At 40.9% G+C, this 23,837-nt stretch overlaps 1 protein-coding gene across 5 annotated transcripts in view; it reads right to left on the bottom strand.

Moving 5' to 3' along the window:
• Positions 1-23,837, bottom strand: part of robo3 (roundabout, axon guidance receptor, homolog 3 (Drosophila)) — a 217,562-nt gene that overhangs the window by 34,718 nt on the left and 159,007 nt on the right. For all 5 annotated transcript variants that reach the window (XM_033644045.2, XM_033644077.2, XM_033644061.2 and 2 more), the window contains 2 exons: positions 9,268-9,392; positions 4,129-4,300 (listed from right to left, as the gene is read on the bottom strand). In XM_033644045.2, the coding sequence (XP_033499936.1) occupies positions 4,129-4,300; positions 9,268-9,392 (297 nt within the window). The remainder of the gene's footprint in view (positions 1-4,128; positions 4,301-9,267; positions 9,393-23,837) is intronic.

The following is a 23,837-nucleotide window of genomic DNA, read 5'->3' as shown; positions in this document are numbered from 1 at the left end:
TTGCTTTTTGGGTTACAAATCTTAATGTTTGCTTGTAAAATCCCAGCCTGCCCTGCCAAGTGAGTTGTAAGATGTCACTATAAGAGGGCATCCACTCCCAGAAGCTCTCAACTCCACCTCTCTCTGGTCCTAACCCAGTTTAGCATGCAAATTGATGACACAGATTTATCTCCGTCAGGAATATGTTGATACTTTTACCTTCAGTCAGAGTGATGGATCTCGTGACAGACAATTGAACAGCGCCTCCATGAATACAGTATTTAATATTATACTTGAAAGTGCATTTTCAACAAAATTTACACCTTTGAGTAAACATAAATTATTTGGAATATAGTCTTGGTGGACAACTGAGTCATCCGTGTGTTTGTGGGGTACAATCATGACCAGAAACCAAAATATGTACTCCCTATCACCACAGCAACCTCCTGGGGTGAATACTGAAGCCAAAAGAAGTGCCAAAAACTGCAGTTCCTCTAATGGCCACTTGACGCTGCCTTCAGGAGCGAGTTAATCCCCATAGACTCTCGTGTTAAAATGCCCAACTTTACAGCGGAAATATAAATGTTTACTTACTACTTTAAAAAAATGGTTTCAGTGACTATAGCTAATTTCAACATCCATGACAACTGTACTTGGATAAAATTTATGTAACTCAGCAGTGTTAATGTATACTAAGGCTTAAAGTTATGCATAATGAAAGGCGTGGCTGCTTTGAGTGACAGGTTGGGTGCTTTCCATTGACAAGTTCCTACCATGGTGACAACACTAGTTAAGCACGTGATAATGGCGTAACCCCAGATTCACAGAGTACACTCCTCGCCATAAGTTAGCTGTTGCTGTTTCAGTGTGTTTTCAGTTCATGAAAGTTCATTTTAACATTTTGATCGCCTAAAAATGTCAGCATTTGGTTGTAATAAAAAAAAAACACCCTCTACGGGCCAATTCATAGCTTCTGCATCCTTGTGTCCTTGAGTGTTTGCTTTGGTCCGCAAAATGTAAAATTTCATCATCCACCAATGTCTGCAAGGATATGCACAGACCCCGAGGCAGACATCCATGTGCAGCCTAATTTTTGTGAGCCCACAGACTGGATGCATAGCAAATGTAAATGCACCGTGCTAACTAAGTTAGCGGCTAGCGACAGGGTTATTTCCATCCTTTTGTCCAAATATGGTAACTTTTGGCTCCAAAAATCCAAGATGGTGACGGCCAGCATACCAAACTCCAGGCTACAAAACGGGAGTCCACAAGACAATGGGTGATATTATGTTGGCTACATCCATTTCTTTATACAGTCTATGTCTATCATGTGTAGTTAATAAGCTATTAATGGCTTCAATACCTTAATTACCTGGTTATTAACCACTTAAATATCTATCTATCTTCAAGTTGTATCTGATACTTCGACATGGGACTGCAGTGAGTGTGTGTGTGCCAGGATACAACACAATACACACATTTTGGTACCAGACAGATTAATGCTAATGCTAATCCGTGGCAAAACACTGAGGGTGTATTTTCACTCAGCTTAGCTGGGTTGTTATTAAGTTGACTGTAAGAAAATTTTATGAGTTCTTTTATTAGCTTGAGAAAATGTAAAAAATAAATGAATATATGTTGCATGCTTTGTTAGCTGCACAACTGGGCTTCACATCAAGGGGATAAAAACTGGAATGGACACTTTTATTCACATGCACATCCCTATTTTCCATACAGCTACAATTACATCTTGCAAATCATCTAGACATAGCCACTGAATAAATCTCCTATAGAGGAAGCCTGCTTTCACTTGACCCTTGCGCGCCTGCAGCCTTTACAGTCATCACAAAGAAACTCATGAACATATAAGGCTGTGCTTCATGTCTATGTCTGTAAGTTGAATCTTAAACGTAAACACAGTGATGTAAGCGTTGCCAACTCGCAGAGTTATACTCAGTTTGGACAAGTAAAGTGAATTCCTGCACATTCATAACTGCCTGTGGAAAGAAGACTCTAACTCAAACTTTTCCTTTCTTTTCCTTCCTGCGATGGCAACTGGGGCTCACAAAGCCCTGGCCACGCAATGACTGAGCAAAAATAGAACGTTTCACTCAATCTACCGTTTGCCATTTGCCTGCAGACGTGGAGTATACGCTCATCAGTATTCAGTGCTGTGGAAAGCATCAGCTAACTGAAGCTAACTGAAAGTGTGATAAGTCAATACAGGAGTTGGTGTAGACAGAGCTGAACAAAATCCCTGTTTAGTCCCTGAATGGGGATGCAGGGAGGGAGCATATGTTGCAGCGGGGTTATTTGCATACAACTATCACCAGTTGTCTGTTTTGATTACATCAGGCTCATTTAAGGGAAGAATATTTTAATTTGAGACAGGTTTGAAGAGTTTCTGGGTTTATATCAGTGCATATATGAGGAGGAGATGGAGGTTAAATCAACAGACTGTAAGAAATTATTGATCAAATATGAAGCTGAAAATGTTACACTTAAAAAGTACCAAAGATTTGGTGTTGATGCTTAGATAAGGAACGTATTTTTTTCAACATCAAACACATGCATAGTGCCTTTTCAAAGTCTTATTTGTCTCTGACTTCATCCAGTTTACAGCAGAGTTTGACACTTGAAAGAAATGCTGCCAGCTGAGGGTACCTACATTGCAGCAGCAAATGCTAATGTTATTTTTTATTGATTTAAGTTTTAACAGAAATATTTCTCCCACACAAATACCAAAAAGTGTCAGTATCAATGTGTCATTTAGTTCAGTGCTGTCTTCTTAAGACCAATAAAAAATTATGACTGCTGAGCAGTCTGAGGAGGAAAAAGGAGCAGGAAAAGCAGAAAGATGAAAAAGGAAAAGGAGAAATATAAATGAGAGCACAGGAGGGTCCGTCAGTAGAACTGCCCAGACATAAACTATAAAAAACCTCTTAAAATATCTTAGAAATCATGTGTCTCTAATTTGTTTTTACAAAAAAATGATTGCTCCTGAAGTGATAAACTGATGCCTGAAGATGCTCTAATTTTCATCGACTGCAATAGTTTACATGAGGATAGAATTCAAATATTTGTCAAAAATTCAGTTTTAAGATATAATTCTGACATTTACCACACTTCTATCATGACATCTTTTTTTCAAAGAAGAAGAAGAACACTGGACATTTGTGTAGCTAGAATCTGCAGTAGCTATTAACAATGTTAACTAGTGAAAACAATTTGATGCACTGTGGACTGTGTGGAAACTGTGTGCTTTTGATATTTTAAAAATCTGATATTAAGTTTGGTGTCAAAAGAGCAAAAAATATGAAAGGACATAGGAGGTGTAATGACTTCAGATGTTTGCTGCGGTGGCACCATCAGGACTATTAGCTCGAAGGAGAAGAAGAGGCAGCGAAAGAAGGAGGAGGAGGCGGAGGAGGGGGAGGAGGGATAGCAGAAAAAGACAAAACAGGAAAGAAGAAGAGGAGGAGAAAAGGAAGAAGTAGAGGCAGCAGAAGAAGGAGGAGGAGGAGGATGAAAAGAAAAAGAAGGTGCAGAAAAGAAGAAGAAGAAGTAGAAGGAGGAGGAGGAGGTACAGGAGAAAAATATGGAGGAGTGTGGAGGAGGAGGAGGCGATTAGCAGCCCGGCCCCTAACAATCTGCCTAATAGAGGCCATATTGTATAATTCGATACAGTTTAAAGATGCACATTTGTTGGCAATTTTCAGACAGGGTCTATAAGAAAATTACTTGCAAGGTCATTTTGGCAGTGCAGCTGATTGACAGAAAGACAAGGGCAGACTTATGGTGTCAAGAAGTAACTGCAGTCTTGGTCTAGACACTTCTAAATAAAAAGACACTCTCGGTCTCTGTGAGGCACTTCGCATTTGAACCAACCTGCATTCAGATCTTGAGCAAATTTTTAACAGCTGTTTGAAATTTAACAGTGGACGCCAAAAGCCAAGTGACATTGACTCCAGGTAAAGACAGACCACAAACAGAGAGAAAACATAAACGCAGTGAAGTATGTTCTTACTCTCCATAAATATTGTAGCTAATTGAATCTTTAATGTGATCGCTGTTTATTTCTCTTGCAGTCACTCTTTATTTTGTGTAATCAGGTTACTGTAATGCCACACTCTGTCTGTCTACACTCACCACTTTCCACCTCCAGCAGGGCTTTAGTGAGGATGCTGCCGGCCACACTGATAGCCTGGCAAATGTAATAGCCGGAGTCTTCGACTTGGACATTGGCGATGGTCAGCTCACCACTCAGTGACACAGAGAAACGACCTGACTGTGATGGCTCCTGGATGGGGAACAGCAAGATCTGGAGAAGACAAACATTATGCAGATTAGTCTCTTCATTTGGTTTCCTCCTGATCAGTGACTCACTCTATACCTCACAATTAAGTCTGTTATTCATCACTGATTTATGTGAACTTGGGGCATTCATTTCTTGTGCTTTTACTGAGTAAGATGATATTGAAAGAACAGAACCCTCAAGCTTCTTTACAAAACTCAATGCCAGACTGAAGCTGTTCCACTTACAGCTTTATTAAGAATTTGAATTTTGCAGCCATACACAGAATTAACTCATAAATGTGGCTCTTGAATGTTCAAGGATAAGAGCTTTTGTTAGCCAGACAAAACTTGTAGGAGCAGCAATAGACCATGAACAAATGAACTATGGCCTGTCATTCAAATGGCAGACCTTGAAACTGCATATGACTCTGTATGTCCTCAAACTAAGAAAGGCACAATAAGTACACAAAATGGAAAAAAAAGCATAATCAAGGGCAGGGAAAAGAGATAGGATGTTGGGGAAATAATGGAGCATAAGCAGCAGAGAGGATGACCAGATGCATGTTTATATGACATTAGAGAAAATCATTTACTTGGGCTAGTCCGACTGAAACCAGACTTTTACTTGAATTTCTCCAAGTCGGACTAACACACCAAGATGTGATTGGAAGTCAAATTCCTCCTGCATGTATACAGTCAATTGGACCCAAACTGGTCTAGACGCCCCGCACATGCTCCATAGTTTCCACCCCGGGCTTTGACCTTGAAGTTGAATAGCATTAAATAAGTAACAGAAGAAGAAGCCTGTAACATCATGCCGAAATCTACATCCAGAGCTGTGCATTTTTGGACGGACAAAATGTACAGAGCTATAAACTGTCCACCATGGTACCAGTTTGCCACTAACTAACTGTAGCTAAGTTGTGTGACGTAATAGGTCAACCGGAAAAAGGTCCAATTCATTTCCCTCCTGTGCCTGTACTGGGACAAGAACTGTCGTCCAATTAATGGCCATTGATGCCAGCTGTAAGCTGTAATTCAGCAGTAAATAATCAGCCATGTGTGTCTGACTGTGGATGGTGGAGCTGTTGAATGGATTTGTGTAGTTTGTTAGTTGCAGCGGTGGCTTTTGGCTCCGCTTGTTAGCCGCTGAATGGCAGCGGAGCAAGCACCCTTTTAAGCAGGCTTTAATTGTTTCTCTGCTTCTAACAGTGAGATTGATGAGTCAGCGTTTACAGTGAACCTGGGTACAAATCCTAGTTGTCTCAGATTATTTTTTTGTGGTGTCAAAGTTTTTGAGAGCGTAAACAGAGAGATGTTGAACTTTTCAAATGATGATCAGTAAGTGTGTGCTTGTAAATCACCAATAAAACCTGTCAAAAACTGCTGAAGAAATGACAGCTTGTTAATGTGCAGAAAAGTTTGTAGTTGTGGGAAAAAATATCTCAATATAAATTTTATACAACCTGTCACCTTGATTCTAGTTTCTGATACATGAATTAGCCTAACTAGATTATTTTTAAAGATTAAATAAAATATAATGAAAACATAATGACTAAAAGTTGACTAAAATGGAACTAAAACATTTTGAACTTCCGTCTACTAAAACTACAGTAGACTGAAACTATGAAGGATAAAATGACTAGAATGTGACTAAAACTAAAAAGCATTTCCGTCTCAAGACTAAGACTAAATATAAAATACCTGTCAAAATCAACACTGGTATGTAAACCTACTGAGTGTTTTTTCCATTAAAAGACAAGGGCTGCAAAGGATCTACTGTATATAACACAACATTGAAAAAATTATTTTCGCTAAAAAATAATAATCGGTCTTGGTTATCAGTGTGCACTCTGCATTAAGAAATCAAAAATAACAATTGGTGTGTTGTGCCTGTTACTCTTTTCTTTACTTACTTCTACATAACGCAGAGACTCAGCTGTTACAGAAGAATGTCACCAAAAGTATTGTCTCCCCAATTTTTATCCCTGATCTTCTCCACTTTCCCCTTTTTCATTTGTTAGTATGAAAATGACTATATTCCCTGGGTATTTCACTAAAAGGCAGCCAACATTCCCAACATGCTACCCACATACTTCCTCTCCTCCCCCTCTTTCTCCATGCTTTCTCCTCTTTATCTCTCTCCTCCACTCTTGTTCTCCCTCTCCCACACACACATTCTGCAGGCCTCCTCCAATCTAAATCTTCCCCCTCTAATCTGTACCTGGGAGCCATGCTGCAGGCACCCACGCTCTCTCATCAGGCCTTTCAGTGCATTCCAACAGGCTGCAATGCTTATCATACACTTGCCTTTCTCACACTCATACTTATGCACGTACACACACACACACACACACACACAAGCCTGTGCAGACTCACGCTTTGGTGAATAATAGCCTGTGTGGATGATGGGAAAATGAGGTGTGTATAAATGCGTGGTTGTGCGAGTGTGTGTGGGTGTGTGTGTGTATGAGTCACCCCGGCACTAAACTACAACACAGAGTGATACAAGCGAAGGATGATAGTCAAGAACATGACAGTAAGAAGAGATGCAGGCTCTCTTTCTCTCAAGTATGTGTGTCAGATTGGCATGTGGAGAAACTAGCTTGAACCAGCATCATAACATCATAAGAAGTTTTCTGTAGGGCTCTTTTTTGTTTGGGTAAATATGGGGATTTGATTGAATTATTAAAAGTGGGTGAAATTAGCTAAAACAGTTATATACATTACATTACTTTGTAGCAAAAGTTGAAGCTTGGTTTTAGAATTATTGCTGGACAAATCCTGCTTTTTGTTTCTTTTCACTTGAGTGCTTGAGTCAGCACTCCCATTGTGATGATGCAGTGGTCCCATAGAAATAAATAAGAGGGATGTGCTTTCTCATGCTGTGCTGTTAATGTTGACCTGAACACCATCCATCCATCTTCTAATCACTTCATCCTCTTGAGGGTTGCGGGGCTGGAGCCTATCCCAGCTGACATCGGGCGAGAGGCAGGGTACATCCTGGACAGGTCGCCAGACTATCGCAGGGCTGACACATAGAGACAGACAGCCATTCATGCTCAAGTTCACACCTACACCTACACATCAATTTAGAGTTATCAATTAACCTAGTCCCCAATCTGCATGGCTTTGGACTGTGGGAGGAAGCCGGAGTGCCTGGAGAGAACCCACGCTGACACGGGGAGAACATGCAAACTCCGCACAGAAGGGCTCCCACACCCGGGATCGAACCGGGAACCCTCTTGCTGTGAGGCGACAGTGCTAACCACCACACCACCGTGCCGCCCGACCTGAACACCCCCTTTATCTATTTTAGTGGAAGCAGATTTTGAGCTGTGCTTGTTTCCTTCAAACTAAACTGAACAGGAAACACAACACATCCCTGCGGATAAACTTTCAAGATGGATCTGAACTTGTTTTGAGCTGTATTTTGGTACAGTGCACCCCAGGCTTAGAATCATTTCCAAAGCAAACTTCATTTGGAAAAACTGCTTTCAAACCAGGCACTGGAGCCCATGTTTTTCATGACGCATGTGATGTATGAAGCATGTCACATATCATATCTAGAAGAATGTCACACACACACACTATTTTCACAGATGTATTTACTTTCTTCCGAACTACACCCGCCAACCGCATCACTGTGCGAAAGAAAGCATGCATCTACTGCTAGCTCACCTAGCACCACTGAGCTAACTAATATTACAGCTCAGCCGAGGAGGATGCCATTTATGTTTACATCTCACGCTGTCACAAGCCTCTTGTCCATTACAACAAGGTCTGTAGATTGTCTTGAGTAACCGGATCACGATTGAGACATGAAAGAGACACTGCTGTTGAGTCTTTCAAATGTTTTTTTGGGCGCTTTGAGCACCACAAGCTGAGTGCCTTCTAGCTCCATTATACTGGAGAGAAGGCAGAAATAACAATGGCCGACATCTCCAACACTCAACAACTCACATCAAAACAGACTGATAAACAGAGTAGCATTTCCCAACACTGAAAAAGAATATCTCTGCATGGTAAGCTGTTTATAAACATAGTGAATATTGGCATTATGATAATACTGAAAGAGAGCTCTTGGAAATATTTCTCTTTGAGCTGGTTGACTTCAGTCCAATGTGAGAAATAAGACCTCAAAACAGTGTTTATAAATAGAAACTGTATTTTTTTTGTTCGAAGTCAGTCTGTAAAACTGCCAGTAAGGAAAATCACATTCCTGACAATACAGTATGTAACATATCTACGATTTTTACATGTATTAATATTACCAACTTAAAGCTTTGATGATCTAAATGGTACAGGTATTTCCAACCAAACACATCTAAATAGAATAAATATGAAAGGAACATAAAGCAATGACATAAGAACAATGATAAACACAGAAGCCAACTGGTGAATCATGAAGGAGTTTAGTATATGATCATGTGGTTTTAGACCAATCAAATTTCTGTACTGGCCGCGAGGAAAGGGTTGTGTCTAACGTTGGATGTATTTTTTGTGTTGGGGTTCAAACACTTAAATAATAAAGGTGTTCTACACTATAGTGTTGCTTGAGCTTTGATGCTTCTATGACTCCCTTCTTCATGCACCATGTCAGTAGGTGAAGACGTATCAGAGCCCCGATATTACCTTAACTAAACTTTGAAAAACACAACTGGAACAGCTGACAACCACCATCTAATCTATTAAAAGTTGAACAATATATATGGCTATATGCAGTATATTCCTGTGATGTGCCCATTTGTAAAATTTCCTCAGTCCCCATGGCTTCACTATTCTAACTCCTATTTATGTGATAGTACAGAACCTCCTATCACCAGTGGAAGCCGTGTTAACCACCAGGCCACCCTGCCACTCAAACTGCTTGCTCCAATACACCAACTGTCAGTCGCAAATTGACCATGAGACCTTGATGGATGCCTCAGAGGGCAGAAGCTGTGTCAGTTCCAAAGCTGACTTTAATACAAGTCACAAGAAGTGTCTTACCTGACTGCCTTCTTTTTGCCAAAAGACAGCTGGCGGAGGATTTCCTTTGGTGCCACAGAGGAAGGTGACGGTGCGACCCGGAGCTGTGATCTGGTCCCGTGGCCGAACTACTATCTGAGGGGGCACTGCAACACAGAGAATGGATAGAAATCGTAATCAGAGCACAACAGAATTTAAGTCTTTGTGTGTATGTTGAAGGGGCTTAATACAGTGAGAATATGCCAGCAGTGGCATTAGCCTTTTTACACAGAGATCACACTATAAGGGCGCTACAAAGTCCCTTCTTTACACCTCCTATGCATTTTTACACAGAACCAAATGACAGCAGCAACATTCCACTCCAGCGTGTGATTACAGACTGGATCACCAATCAAACAAAGCGTGACATGCGTGACATGTAACACAGCAGTGTCAGCCTCTTGTATGACACAAAACAGCAGCAGCACTTTATAAACATAACAATGGCATAACATGGCAATAACAATCATTTACCCTCTCTGTTATATGGCAGCTGATCTCGTCCTCTGCTCAATAGGTAAGGAGCTCCCAAATCTAATTGTTTTCCCAATTTCCAGACATTTATGGTTGCTCTTCTACTTCTTGAGCTAGCTGCTAACAGCTACTTTTTAAATCTCCCACGGTGGGTTGCACGCGCAACACATTGTCAAAATGTCATACCTGTCCTGCCCATTGTCCTGTTTATACAGACACTGTTGCAGTGCTGTTACTACCTCCTGTGGCAGCTTCAAGGCGAGACCACTCTGTCTCCCATTCTGCGATTGCTGACGTATTGCTGATGCTGACGTATTGCGGTAAGCGAGTTGTGTCATTTCCGGTGTTTCTGTGACACTTCAGTTGCTTTAACGTCTACTTCAAGTCTTAACCCACAGTGGTTCTGTTTAAGCACTTATAGCTCTCCTCCTTTCTACGACTTTCTCGCTAATCTCTTAGCTGTTGTTTGCACGTTACTAGCCTTGGTAGCTACATTAGCTTTACAGTTAGCGATGGCTTCTCCTTCTGCTCTTTCTTGCTCGGTGTGCCAAATGTTCAGTTATGCCTCTGCCTCCTTTAGCGACAGTGGTAATTGTAATAAGTGTAGCTTATTTGCTGCGTTGGAGGCGAGGCTTAGTGAATTAGAAGCGCGGCTCCACACCATGGAAAACCATTCAGTAGCTGCGGTAGTTAGCCAGCCCCCTGTAGCCGGTGCGGAGCCACATAGCATAGCCTTAGCATCTGCTAACTGTCCTCCGGCAACTCCCGTGCAGCCGGGAGGCTGGGTAACTGTTCGTGAGAGGCGCAGCTCCAAGCCGAAGCCCACGGCTCACCACCAGCCTGTTCACGTTTCCAATCGCTTTTCTCCACTCAGCGACACACCCGCTGAGGATAAAACTCTAGTTATTGGCAGCTCTATTCTGAGGAACGTGAAGTTAGCAACACCAGCGGCCATAGTCAAATGTATCCCTGGGGCCAGAGCGGGCGACATTGAGTCAAATTTAAAACTGCTGGCTAAAGCTAAACGTAGATTCAGTAAGATTGTTATTCACGTCGGCGGCAATGACACCCGGTTACGCCAATCGGAGGTCACTAAAATTAATATTGCCTCGGTGTGTGAATATGCAAAAACGATGTCGGACTCCGTAGTTTTCTCTGGACCCCTCCCAAATCTGACCAGTGATGACATGTTTAGCCGCATGTCATCATTTAATCGCTGGCTGTCCAGGTGGTGTCCAGCAAACGATGTGGGTTTCGTTAATAATTGGCAAACTTTCTGGGGAAAACCTGGTCTTATTAGGAGAGACGGCATTCATCCCACTTTGGATGGAGCTGCTCTCATTTCTAGGAACCTGGCAAACTTTATTAGTAAATCAAATCTCTGACAACCCAGAGTTGAGACCAGGACTCGGAGACGCAGTCCTATACGCCTCTCTGAGCTTCTAGTTCAGTTACCCAGCCATAGTTTTCATAGTTTTATACAAACGGTGTCTGTCCCCCGACCACCTAAATTATTTAAATCTAAAATTAAACAAAGAGGAGTTGTGCATAACAACCTCATAAAAATTAAAACCTCTTCTGTGACAGAAAGACAAAACAGGAGAATTAAATGCGGACTGTTAAATATCAGGTCTCTATCGTCTAAAGCAGTGTTAGTAAACGAATTAATATCAGATAATCATATTGATTTACTCAGTCTCACAGAAACCTGGCTGTGTCAAGATGAATATGTCAGTCTCAATGAATCCACTCCTCCCAGTCATAATAATACCCACATTCCTCGAGGCAGCAGCCGAGGAGGGGGAGTTGCAGCCATTTTTAACTCTAGTCTGTTAATCAGCCCTAAACCTAAACTAGATTATAATTCATTTGAAAGCCTCGTTCTTAGTCTTTTACATCCGACCTGGAAAACCTCGCAGCCACTTTTATTTGTTATAGTGTACTGTGCTCCTGGCCCGTATTCTGAATTTGTATCTGAATTCTCAGAGTTTTTATCCAGTTTAGTTCTTAAATCAGATAAAGTTATTATTGTAGGTGATTTTAACATTCATGTCGACGTTGATAATGACTCCCTGGCTACCGCGTTTATCTCATTATTAGACTCCATTGGCTTCAATCAGGGTGTACATGAACCCACTCATTGTTTTAACCATACCCTCGATCTAGTTCTGACGTATGGAATTGAAATTGATAACCTAAAAGTCTTTCCACAGAATCCCTCGCTATCGGATCATTATCTGATTACTTTTGATTTCTTTTTACCCGATTACACGCCACTCAGCAACAGTTACTATACTAGATGTTTATCAGATAGTGCTGTCGCAAAATTTAAGGAAAAGATTACTCCGTCGTTAAATTCAATACCAAGTCCCTCAGTAACAGAGGTTTCCTGTACCGACTTTGATCATTTTGTCGATAGTGCCGTAGGCTCGCTGCGAACAACACTTGACTCTGTAGCTCCTCTTAAAAAGAAGTTAAAAAAGCAAAGAAAGTTCGCTCCTTGGTATAACTCTCAAACCCGTAAGTTAAAACAAATATCGCGAAAATTTGAAAGGAATTGGCGATTGACCAAACTGGAAGAATCTCGTTTAATCTGGACAGACAGTCTCAAAACTTATAAGAGGGGCCTCCGCAATGCCAGAGCAAACTATTACTCAGCATTAATAGAAGAAAACAAGAACAACCCCAGGTTTCTTTTCAGCACTGTAGCCAGGCTGACTGAGAGTCAAAGCTCTATTGAGCCTTGTATTCCTTTAGCCCTTAGCAGTAATGATTTTATGAGCTTTTTTAATGACAAAATTCTAACTATTAGAGGCAAAATTCATGACCTCCTGTCCTCAGATAGTACCTATCTAACCTCAAACACAGCTGTAAGACCTAATATATATTTAGATTGCTTCTCCCCAATTTCTCTTCAAGAATTGACAGCAGTGATTTCTTCATCTAAATCATCAACGTGTCTCTTAGACCCCATCCCAACTAGGCTACTTAAGGAGGTCTTTCCTTTAGTTAACACTCATATATTAGATATGATCAATATATCCTTATTAACAGGCTATGTACCACAGTCTTTTAAGGTAGCTGTAATTAAACCTCTACTAAAAAAGCCCACCCTGGATCCAGAGGTGTTAGCCAACTATAGACCAATATCTAATCTTCCCTTTATGTCAAAGATCCTTGAGAAAGTAGTCGCAGACCAGCTGTGTGATTTTCTCCATGATAATAATTTATTTGAGGAATTTCAGTCAGGATTTAGAGTGCATCATAGCACTGAGACAGCACTAGTTAAAATTACAAATGACCTTCTGATTGCTTGAGACAAAGGACTTGTCTCTGTACTTGTTTTATTAGATCTTAGTGCGGCGTTTGACACAATTGACCATCAAATTCTACTGCAGAGACTGGATCATTTAATTGGCCTAAAAGGTTCTGCACTAAGCTGGTTTAAATCTTATTTATCTGATCGTTTTCAGTTTGTTGATGTTCATAATGAATCATCCTTACGTACCAAAGTTTGTTTTGGAGTTCCGCAAGGTTCTGTGCTCGGACCAATCCTATTTACTCTATATATGCTTCCTTTAGGTAACATCATTAGAAATCACTCTATAAATTTTCATTGTTATGCGGATGATACTCAGTTGTATTTATCGATGAAGCCAGAAGAAAGTAATCAATTAACTAAACTCCATAACTGCCTTAAAGACATAAAAACTTGGATGAGCACCAATTTCCTGATGTTAAATTCAGACAAAACTGAAGTTATTGTTCTTGGCCCCAAACAACTCAGAGACTCTTTATCTGATGACATAGTTTCTCTAGATGGCATTGCTCTGGCCTCTAGCACTACCGTAAGAAACCTCGGAGTAATATTTGATCAAGATTTGTCTTTTAATTCTCATTTAAAACAAACCTCACGGACTGCATTTTTTCATCTGCGTAATATTGCGAAAATTAGGCCTATCCTGACCCGAAAAGATGCAGAAAAATTGGTCCACGCTTTTGTTACCTCTAGGCTGGATTACTGTAACTCTCTATTATCAGGTAGCTCTAGTAAGTCCTTAAAAACTCTCCAGCTAATTCAGAATGCAGCAGCACGTGTACTAACAGGAACTAAGAAACGTGATCATATTTCTCCTGTTTTAGCTTCTCTGCACTGGCTCCCTGTAAAATCCAGAATTGAATTTAAAATCCTACTGTTAACTTATAAAGCTCTAAATGGTCAAGCTCCATCATATCTTAGTGAGCTCATAGTGCCATATTATCCCACCAGAACACTGCGCTCTGAGAACGCAGGGTTACTCGTGGTCCCTAAAGTCTCCAAAAGTAGATCAGGAGCTAGAGCCTTCAGCTATCAGGCTCCTCTCCTGTGGAATCATCTTCCTGTTACGGTCCGGGAGGCAGACACCGTCTCCACATTTAAGACTAGACTTAAGACTTTCCTCTTTGATAAAACTTATAGTTAGGGCTGGCTCAGGCTTGCCCTGTACCAGCCCCTAGTTAGGCTGACTTAGGCCTAGTCTGCTGGAGGACCCCCCCATAATACACCGGGCACCTTCTCTCCTTCTCTCTCTCTCTCTCTCGTATTCTATTACTGCATCTTGCTAACTCGGCCATTCTGGATGTCACTAACTCGGCTTCTTCTCTGGAGCCTTTGTGCTCCACTGTCTCTCAGATTAACTCATATCGCAGCGGTGCCTGGACAGCGTGACGTGTGTGGTTGTGCTGCTGCCGTGGTCCTGCCAGATGCCTCCTGCTGCTGCTGCCATCATTAGTCATTAGTCATACTTCTACTGTTATTATACACATATGACTATTGTCACACATGTATACTGCCAGATATTAATACATACTTTCAACATATTGTACCACAGTAGCCAGAACTATAACTATAATATTATTACTTTCAATAATGTTGTTGTAAGCTACTGTTATTACCTGCATCTCTCTCTCTGTCTCTCTCTCTCTCTGTCTCATTGTGTCATGCGGATTACTGTTAATTTATTATGCTGATCTGTTCTGTACGACATCTATTGCACGTCTGTCCGTCCTGGAAGAGGGATCCCTCCTCAGTTGCTCTTCCTGAGGTTTCTACCGTTTTTTTTCCCCGTTAAAGGGGTTTTTTTGGGGAGTTTTTCCTTATCCGCTGCGAGGGTCATAAGGACAGAGGGATGTCGTATGCTGTAAAGCCCTGTGAGGCAAATTGTGATTTGTGATATTGGGCTTTATAAATAAAATTGATTGATTGATTGATTGATTGTACCTTATATACAGCACAGCAAGATGGCATAACGACGGGACAGTCCCGCTTTGAACAGGCCGTGTAAAAGGGGGTATTGACTGTATTAACGGTACAGTTGGCAACATTTATGAAAATAGCTTTGTCATATTTGCTGAAATTGTCACTTTATTCCTAAATAAATACACGAACCACATAATCATGTCCCTCCTCCCCCCAATGCCTTTAATGGCTTTTGCTAGAAGCAGACTGCAGTGCAGTCAGCAACAACTAGTCAGAGCCGAGGAGTCTCTAAGGCAGCTGCCAATCATGTCAATCAGTGTTTGGAAACTGCGGTTAAACTGTCAAATGAGGCACTGCTGATCAAATATAAATAACAACATTGCCTATTTTTCACTTGAAATGTTTTCAGAAACACATTTTAGAGACTGTTTAGCTGTAAAATGAGAATGTTTGTCTGGCTGGTGGGCAGTGCTTGGTACTGAAGTTCAGCTAACATGGCACCCAGGTCACAAACTGTGCACTGCCTTGTCTGAAAGATTGATCACAGTTTTTGAGAAGTGATTTAAATGATTGACAGCTGATTTAGAGACTCCTGGGCTCTGATTGGCTGTTTTTGTTCACATGCCGTAAGGCTATTAGGAATGTTTCAAGGCAATAGAGCAGGTAGGGGATTTTTAGAATAATAATATAATTATTATAATTTAGCATTATTTAGTACTGTGTGAATATAGTGACAGTGGGTCCACTCCATTTCAGTGCATCAATGCACTGCATAACATGTAATGGCGAGGGCTGGGAAAGCTGTTAGAATGGAGTGTAATCTGTCAGCCAGTGGCAGTAACCATGTAATTGTCAGCTGACAAAACATACAACAATGTCGACCTTCAGGGCAAAAGCTACAGTAGCTTTCCTTGTTGACAAATAATTGCCTGCATGGATGGTAATGTTCACAACATGATTTTATGTAATCCTGTGTGCCATTCATTAGTTCTCTGTCTTATCAATCTCCTTTGACTTGTTTGTGTTTATAGAGGCCATGTGGTTGTGGTGATGTATACGCCACTCTTACTGTTGAAATCTGCTGCCTCCAATAACTTTTGAATGGTGTGCAGACTCTGCCTACTCGGCGTGCTAATGGTGCGGACCCAGTTTCAACAAATGTGAAAAAAAGTAGCTGTGTTTTTTATGAGACTTACCATCTGTAGCTTTAAAGGGGAACTTGTTATAAGTTTTCTAATGTTCTATCATATATATACTATAATGTTACAGTGTCAGATGTTCAGTACTTTACTTTTCTCAAGTCATTACCCTGGCTACAAAGACAATGCAGAGATGTAGAGATTACAGATATAGTACTGAAGACCTGAAAAAGCTGACCAATCAGAGCAGACAGGGCTTTTTCAAGATGGTGGCTTACAGAGAGTGCTAAAAGACAGTCTCAGTCAAAAGGTGAGAACAGGTGTTTCAGCACAGACAGTATGAGGCAGAAAAAGTGTTTTGTGAACATCAAAGCATGTACACATGTTCTAGTAGTAACCCAAAATACAAATATGAACGTAAAAGTGAGGATAACAGGTCCCATTTAAGCCGTGACAGCCAGGCCACCAGTGATGACAGCAACTCATAACTGACAACTCTCTCACTCGCGCTCTCTCTGTCTCTTTATCTGTTTCTCACACACACACACACACACACACACACACACACACACGCACACACACACACCATGAGGTGTTCCTCTGACGGCCTCATCACTTCAAACACCGACACTAAAGGCCACACGTGGGACGGAGGTTTAAAAGAAAGTATAAATATGTAAATATGAAGGTTTTTTGATGTAGAGGCAACAAAGTCAAGAGAAGTTTCTCTATCAAACACAGCAACTTCACATTTTTCAATTAGCATAGTTCATAAACATACTTCACTGAGGAGAATGTAAGCCAGCACCCTTGTGGCAGCTGATAAATCACCCTGCTGTTACTCTATTATCAGCTGCTACTTGCTTTTAACACTCACTATGTTCAAATGTACATTATGCCCAAATATTCAATCAAGGCTGCCGGTGATTAAATATTTTAACATAAGAGGATTTTATGTCAAGTATGTCAAGGCAAGAGAGGGGAAAAGGCCAAAGCAGACAATGACAATAACAATGTTTAATAATGAACCAGTCTTTTTAAATTCATATATAAAATGTTCTTATTTGAAGTTACTTGAGAAAAAAAAGAATCCATTAAGTGACACACAGTTTTAGCAGCAACTATTGACGTAATATTTTTTCACACACTTACACACAGTGGGTACTGCCTGTGAATACTTAGTTCAAAAAATTATTCTCATGGTGGCATGTTATCATCACTGATGATTCAAAACAGGCTAATTACATCAAACAAGGCTCAGAACAGATGCAACTCTACAGCATTAAAGCAATAAACAACATTAACTTTAACCTTTCCTTTACTATAAAATTAGTAATGTAGTCTCCAAAGCCAGGGCAGTGTTTGCTTTTTGCTCCCACTTTCAGAGTTCTAGACACTCAGGAACAGTAATTGCATTTCACCAGGAGAAACCAGGGACTACATTTAGTTCCTCTAGGACAGTTACAGGTGGAAAAAAAACAACCTTTATGACCGCAGAAACTTCCCCCGCGAACTAGGAGCCTGTCGAGGAACTAATTTTGTTTTGACCACAGGGACCAAGCTCCAAATTCAATTCCGGGGACATTCTTTTGCCCCTAAAAAGTCCCACATCAGAAGGTAGTACTTACTGAAAGTACAGGAACTTTGGGGGTGGGGCTTGCAGTGCTGAACATTTCTGATTGGCCGATTACTTGCAGGAAACATTCATGGGATAGTTTTGTTGTTCTTTATGCATCGACATCAACACATCAATATAGAGCCTACGAAAGATATACCAATAATGAAATCCAGGCCTTATTAAGCATTTATGTCAGAGATGAAATCAAATGGGAAAAACAGGACTTCTCGCTAAAAATAGGCTATAGACTCCTTTCTTTCCCATTGCCACTAGTCCAGAGCTGTGTCCACGGCTCTGCAGCAGACGAGTCCACCTTTCTATTTTGTTTTTTGTTTGTTTGTTTTTGCTGGCGTGTCACATTCAACATCATAGACAGGCTGGAAAACAGGATAGTAAACAGTAGAAAGTAGCACGGGGGCCAGTGAAAATGTTACAGTGGTTACTTTTTTTTTTAAATATATCGCTTACTTATTCAGTCTCTCTTTCAAATTCAGTGCAGACTAATTTGGATTGTTGTTTGAGCGCTGCTTGGGCAGAGATGGCCAGTATTTTGTGACAGTGTGTCACCGCTTATCAACTGGGCTAAAATTAGCGCAGTCTCTAGTAGTATTTCCATCACTGCCGATTGGAGCCGTAGCCAATAAATACCTGCGACTACTGCCGAATTATTTGACTGGGAGTGAATGCAGATTGTAACATTTCCTATTACACACAAAAGCCAGATTTTAGCAAGTGTTAGTGGGTTTTCTTCTAGTAGGAAAAGGACTTCACTGTATGTTGCAGGGTAGTATGGACTTGCATGAATGTAAAAGCAATGTTGTTTGCCTCTTGATAAGTCAAAAAAGGAGAAAATGTGTAAGAACATGCTGAGACCACCAATGAGCGAGAGCAACAGAGGGAGCCGTGATTCAGAGAGGTAGCAGGTGAACTACAGAGAGGGAGAAGCAATGAGAGAACAAAGCAAGAGAACAAGAAAAACAAAGCTTAATTTGATAATTGTTTTACCATGGATATGCACTTAACAGAAATATGTTAACACAAAGCCACAACAAGTGTTGGATTTGGACCCAGGCATTCTGGAGTCTTCAGGCTCCCTTTCCTCTCCTGCATGTCTCATTTGCCTCCATTCATTACGTTTATCGGAGTCACGCAACAAACATGCCTAACAAACATGCACATACCTCAGTCACTTGTAATCCATTTTCACACTTATTTTTCTAATATTCACAAGCCCTCGGATGCCAACAGGAATGTGCAAATGGGACTTTCAGCTGCTGGCTGCATTCCTAAATTTAGTGCCTCCTACCTGGAACTACTATTACAAGGATAAGGATACAACATAGATCATCTGTGTCCTTGATTTGTTTGGCTTTGATTGATGCCTATTGGTTAAGCTATATGCTAAGATAATCAATCTCCAATGCTTGGGTGGAGAGCCTATCAAGAAGGCAACCACACAGGAACCTAAATCCGGGTTTGTGGGTCACCTTTTTGATCCCAGGCACCAGGCTAATCAGATGTCTGTGAGCATAGATGGAGGGCAGGGGTGGGAAGTCTGTGTTTGTGTCCTCACACACACACACACACACATACACACACACACACACACCTCTTTGATTTCTATTGATTCTGTAGCAAGTGACAGGCCTTCCTCCACAGGGGATGTGAATGCATAATGATGCCCTCCACCAGTCCTAATTGATTTCTCATCTTCCCACCTGATCTCCTGCTTCTCTTTCATTCTCTGTCTCAATTAGCATTGAGAGAAACTGAGAGAAAGAGAAAGACGGAGAGGAGGAAAAGCTTCCCAAAGAATAGAAAGACAAATAACAGAAAAAAAATACTCACCAGCTAAAGAGAAAGAATAAAAGGCGAGTTTCCATCCACATTCTTTATGTGATAGTTAAATTTGCACAAAGGAAAAACAAAAATCTCAGAACACTGAAAAGTCATAATGCACTCTGACATTTGCTGCAGAGCTTCAGGAATACCCCAACCATTGCAGTTTTTAAATCCAAACTGTAAACCATAGTGTTCTCAAGCTGTTCTGGTGTTAGTTAATTGTTACGCCTTTTCCACTAAAATTAGTGCATGTACACTTTTTTTATTTTTTTTTAAACATGAGTAAACCTGCTAACAAGGCCATATTTCCATTGCCAGTAGACCAGAAATGTGAACACTTCTCTGCGGCAAACAAGTATGCCTCTGGGTGAGTGTGCTGGGTTTTTTGGTGTTTCACATACTAAGTAACAGACAGGCCAGAAAACAGCATAGTAAACAGTAAAAAGCAGCATTGAGGCCTGTGAAACCTTTACAGAGGTTACTTTTTTGATATATCTTTAAATAGCTTTATATTTATATTCAGTCTCCCTTTCAAACTTTGTGCAGACTGATCTGGATCGATGTTTGAGCGCTGCTTGGAAGGGGGACAGACAGTATTTTGTGGTGGCACATCACTGCATCTCGCTGGTAGAGGGGTAGACTCAGCACGTGCTAATTTTTTTTGTGTGCAGTGGAAAAGAGGCTAGAGACAAGGATTTTTTTTGGTGAGATTTATTTTGCTTATGTCAAAGTTTGAAAGAAAATGAGAAAAAAAGAAAAAAAGAAAAAGTTTGGTGAAAGAGAGAAATGTTGTTTGTGGTTGTATTTTTTTCTCACTAAGGAAAATATGTGCAAGATTATTCTCATTGTCCTATGACTTTATGTTTTATTTTATTTTATTATTTATTTTACGTAACATACATACAAAAGTAGTGAAGTCTCTGCTCGAACACATCTCCCAGCTGAAACTATGGGCAGTAATGCAAAAGTAGTCCAAGGAGGTACATTTCTCAGTAGCTATACTGTCACAATCCTCAATTCCTCTCAAGCAGCAAGTCTCTCTCTGTTGTTTTTGCCAAACCTCACCTCAATTAGTTTGTGACTTGCAGCGGTTTGGTTTATTTTTACTAAAATTTATACAGAACTTAGCCCACTACAACTGTTGCAGTGGTAAAGGTACACACGCTCTGACCATCCTGCTATGTTGATTTGAATGGCAGTGTCTACTTTCATTCTATTCTAACTTCTCACAGCACCTTGAACCTCTCTGTGTGTAAAATGTGCTTTTTGAATAAAACTGCCTTGCTTTGCAGTTTCTTGCATACAGTTGGCCTATGTCATGTTGTTGTATGCGCTCCTTACAATATACTCTAGTTGACACACTGTTACGGCCACCACCACCGTACCCCTGCCTCATAGTTTAACTTTGTGTATAGTTGTGTTTCATGCTGACCAGGCTGTGTGATCCCCTGCAGCTGATTGGCTCACGCTGAGGAGGTGTGCCTTCCCTCCACCTTCCATCTCCTGGCCGCATCTCCTTCGTTTGGATTGGTACAGTACCACATCAGCTCCACCAATCCCCAGGCTGCAGCTGAGGAGCAAGGCTATATGAGCCTCAGCCAGATCATCAATCGGGGCGGCTGTAAAGCAGCTTGCCAGACGTGTCTCCCAAATGATGTAAATGTAAATGTTAATGTTGCATTAACTTGAATGTTTGAAGTATATGAGGCACTTGATAGACAGGACTGTGCTAGGGAACGTAAGTTTCAATAACTGATTGCACTAACGATACTGGCATTTCTTCTGTTTAGACACACTAGGTTAAGGGGTGCTCTTCTAATTGTGTTATGTTTTAAAATAATCAAGAGTTAATTAGCGATTTTGTTTTTGCTTTTGATTTACTTAGTCTCCTTATTAGTACTCTAGTTTTGGTTCTATTTGTTTCTTTAATTTGAGCAGCATCCATCAGCCCTTTTTCCTTTAGCTTTGCCTCACAATTTCTGTTTACCAAACCTTGTTTAATAAATAATTTTACTTTTACCAGTTACAGCTGGTTTATGTTGCTTCCCTTTTCCCACCACGAGCTAGGGGTCGTAACACACACATGCAAACATGCAACAACTTGCCTTTCCTTTCAATTTGCAAAGCCAATGATGGATTAAACGAGTGATGGAAAGATACCTAGTGAGAGAAAAAAACTGACCATGACAGGTATTATGATGTGTAACTTTGCTTCAATTATCAGCCCAAAGCAATTACAACTTGAGGAATGACTGCTGACATTAGTTAGCTCAGAGGAGGATGTTGTCTCTTACATTTTGTTGAGAGGGTTAGAGTTTGATTACATCCTTACAGGGAGAGAAAGCAGCAGGCAAGATAAAAAAAACAAGATAAACAGAGCAAAAATTAAGGGTCAAGCCAGAAAAGCTAGCACTGAAAGCAGGTGAGTATCAAGTATTGAAAATTTGTTGTACGTGAAATGTTGTCTCTACCTAGCCCCCCCTCTTTGTGACTTGTCTGTTTCCTGTAATCACTAACCTCAGATGAGTATTCAAGCTTCATTTAATAACCCTGCATAAACGTTTTGATCCCCTGCCTTGGGAATTGCCCTGCCCTTTGCCGTCCTTAAGACTGCTTCCACCGCTGGCCCCATCACACAGCAGGAGGAGATCCATGTGTCAACCTCAAGATAAATCACAGCTAAGGGGGCCTTGGCCACAGTGGGCAGGGTCATGTCATGGGATTGAAGACGCAGCCCCCCAGTAACCCTAAAGGTCAAAGCCCAACGATGCTCCCTATGTTTCGGATGTGAACCACAATAGTGCAATACAGGCTGGTGGCACTGAACCCCTGCCTTCACTTCCCAGCTACCATAAGGACAGGCTTCCTGTCAAGACTGATGCAAGGCCTGAAATATTAAAGAAATGCAGTGTAATACATACTTCTTATGTAATGCAACTCCCGGCTTGTGCACATACAGATGTGATAAACACACCAGAGAAAAGACATTGTATAAGAACATCATGCTAAACAGGTCATTTTACAAAAACTTGTCAACACCTGAACATTTTCCCCTCGCGCCTGACACATCGCCATAACTTTGACCCAAATACAGTGACAGCTTGGAATATTCAGGCTATTAAAATGCCGTTTTTGGTGCGCTACGTAGCCCTGTCTGGAGAATAACAATGTTTGATTTGAGGAGGCAAGCCGGCACATTGCCTGAGGCTGTAATAAATAATTAGCAATAATGGGTGCACTCGGCGCGACACTGAGCTTTAGATTTAGGGCAGAGAGAGACATTAGCATCCTCACATGGGGTAGAAGCAGGGAGATGGATTGTAACAGAGCAGCTGAAATATACATGACAAAAATCAGCAAACAATGCCTGCATGTCATGGAGGCTATTTGCACAGCATGCTGCTTGTACAGTAGTTTGGTATTCTGGGTTGCTAGCTTTAAGGTATGACAGCTTTTATTGTTCAAAGTGCCGTTAAAAAGGACAGAAAGAGTGTCACTGCTTATCAAACACCACCGAACCTTAACTTTCCAATTTCATAAAGTATATAACCAGATCTGCAAAAATGATGGCACATAAACTGATAACTGCAAGAGGCTGTGTCAGGGAGGTAAAATGGGGAAGATCTAAATAAAGAATGAAACACTTGAGATAGGAATTTAAAGGAGCCTGGAGACTTCTTTTATATGCTGGATATTGCCGGAACTGGAGAACACATAACAAGGCTAACATGCCAAGAGGAAGCAAAAATAAACAAGACCTACAAGTTAAACTTCCACAGCTTTTACGATAAAAGAGTCAAACTGCAGAAGGAAAGTATTGTCTGAGTGTGAAGTGCGTGGTCTCTTTGAATACTTGTGTGTGTTTCTGTGTGATGGGAATTAAACATTCTCTTAAATCCTGCAAAAGTGAAGTCATTTTGGCCAATCCTTACTTTTTACATTGGCCATTTAAAGTTAACCCTTTAAACGTAATGTTAGAAAAGGTGGTGAATGTTAGAATTACTTTATGATGGCATCAGACGACACAAAATTTAGAGGGTTCTATAGCAGGTGATGTAATCAGGTTCTGCCACATCTTGGCAGAACACCATATCAGACTACAAATTTTATCTTAAGGAATATTAGCTTGTAGCGTTCTTCATGCGTGGCATCCATTGGTGATCAGGCAGGAGCAGCCAGAGAAACTCCCAGGCTGAAGTATGTCAACATCTATGGTGCAGGTTTGAGGCTACCTATACTT

Source organism: Epinephelus lanceolatus, chromosome 11, assembly GCF_041903045.1.
Source record: "Epinephelus lanceolatus isolate andai-2023 chromosome 11, ASM4190304v1, whole genome shotgun sequence".
Classification (NCBI taxonomy): domain Eukaryota; kingdom Metazoa; phylum Chordata; class Actinopteri; order Perciformes; family Serranidae; genus Epinephelus; species Epinephelus lanceolatus.
Note: the sequence above shows the minus strand (reverse complement) of the source record. Positions and strands in the feature narration are given on the sequence as shown.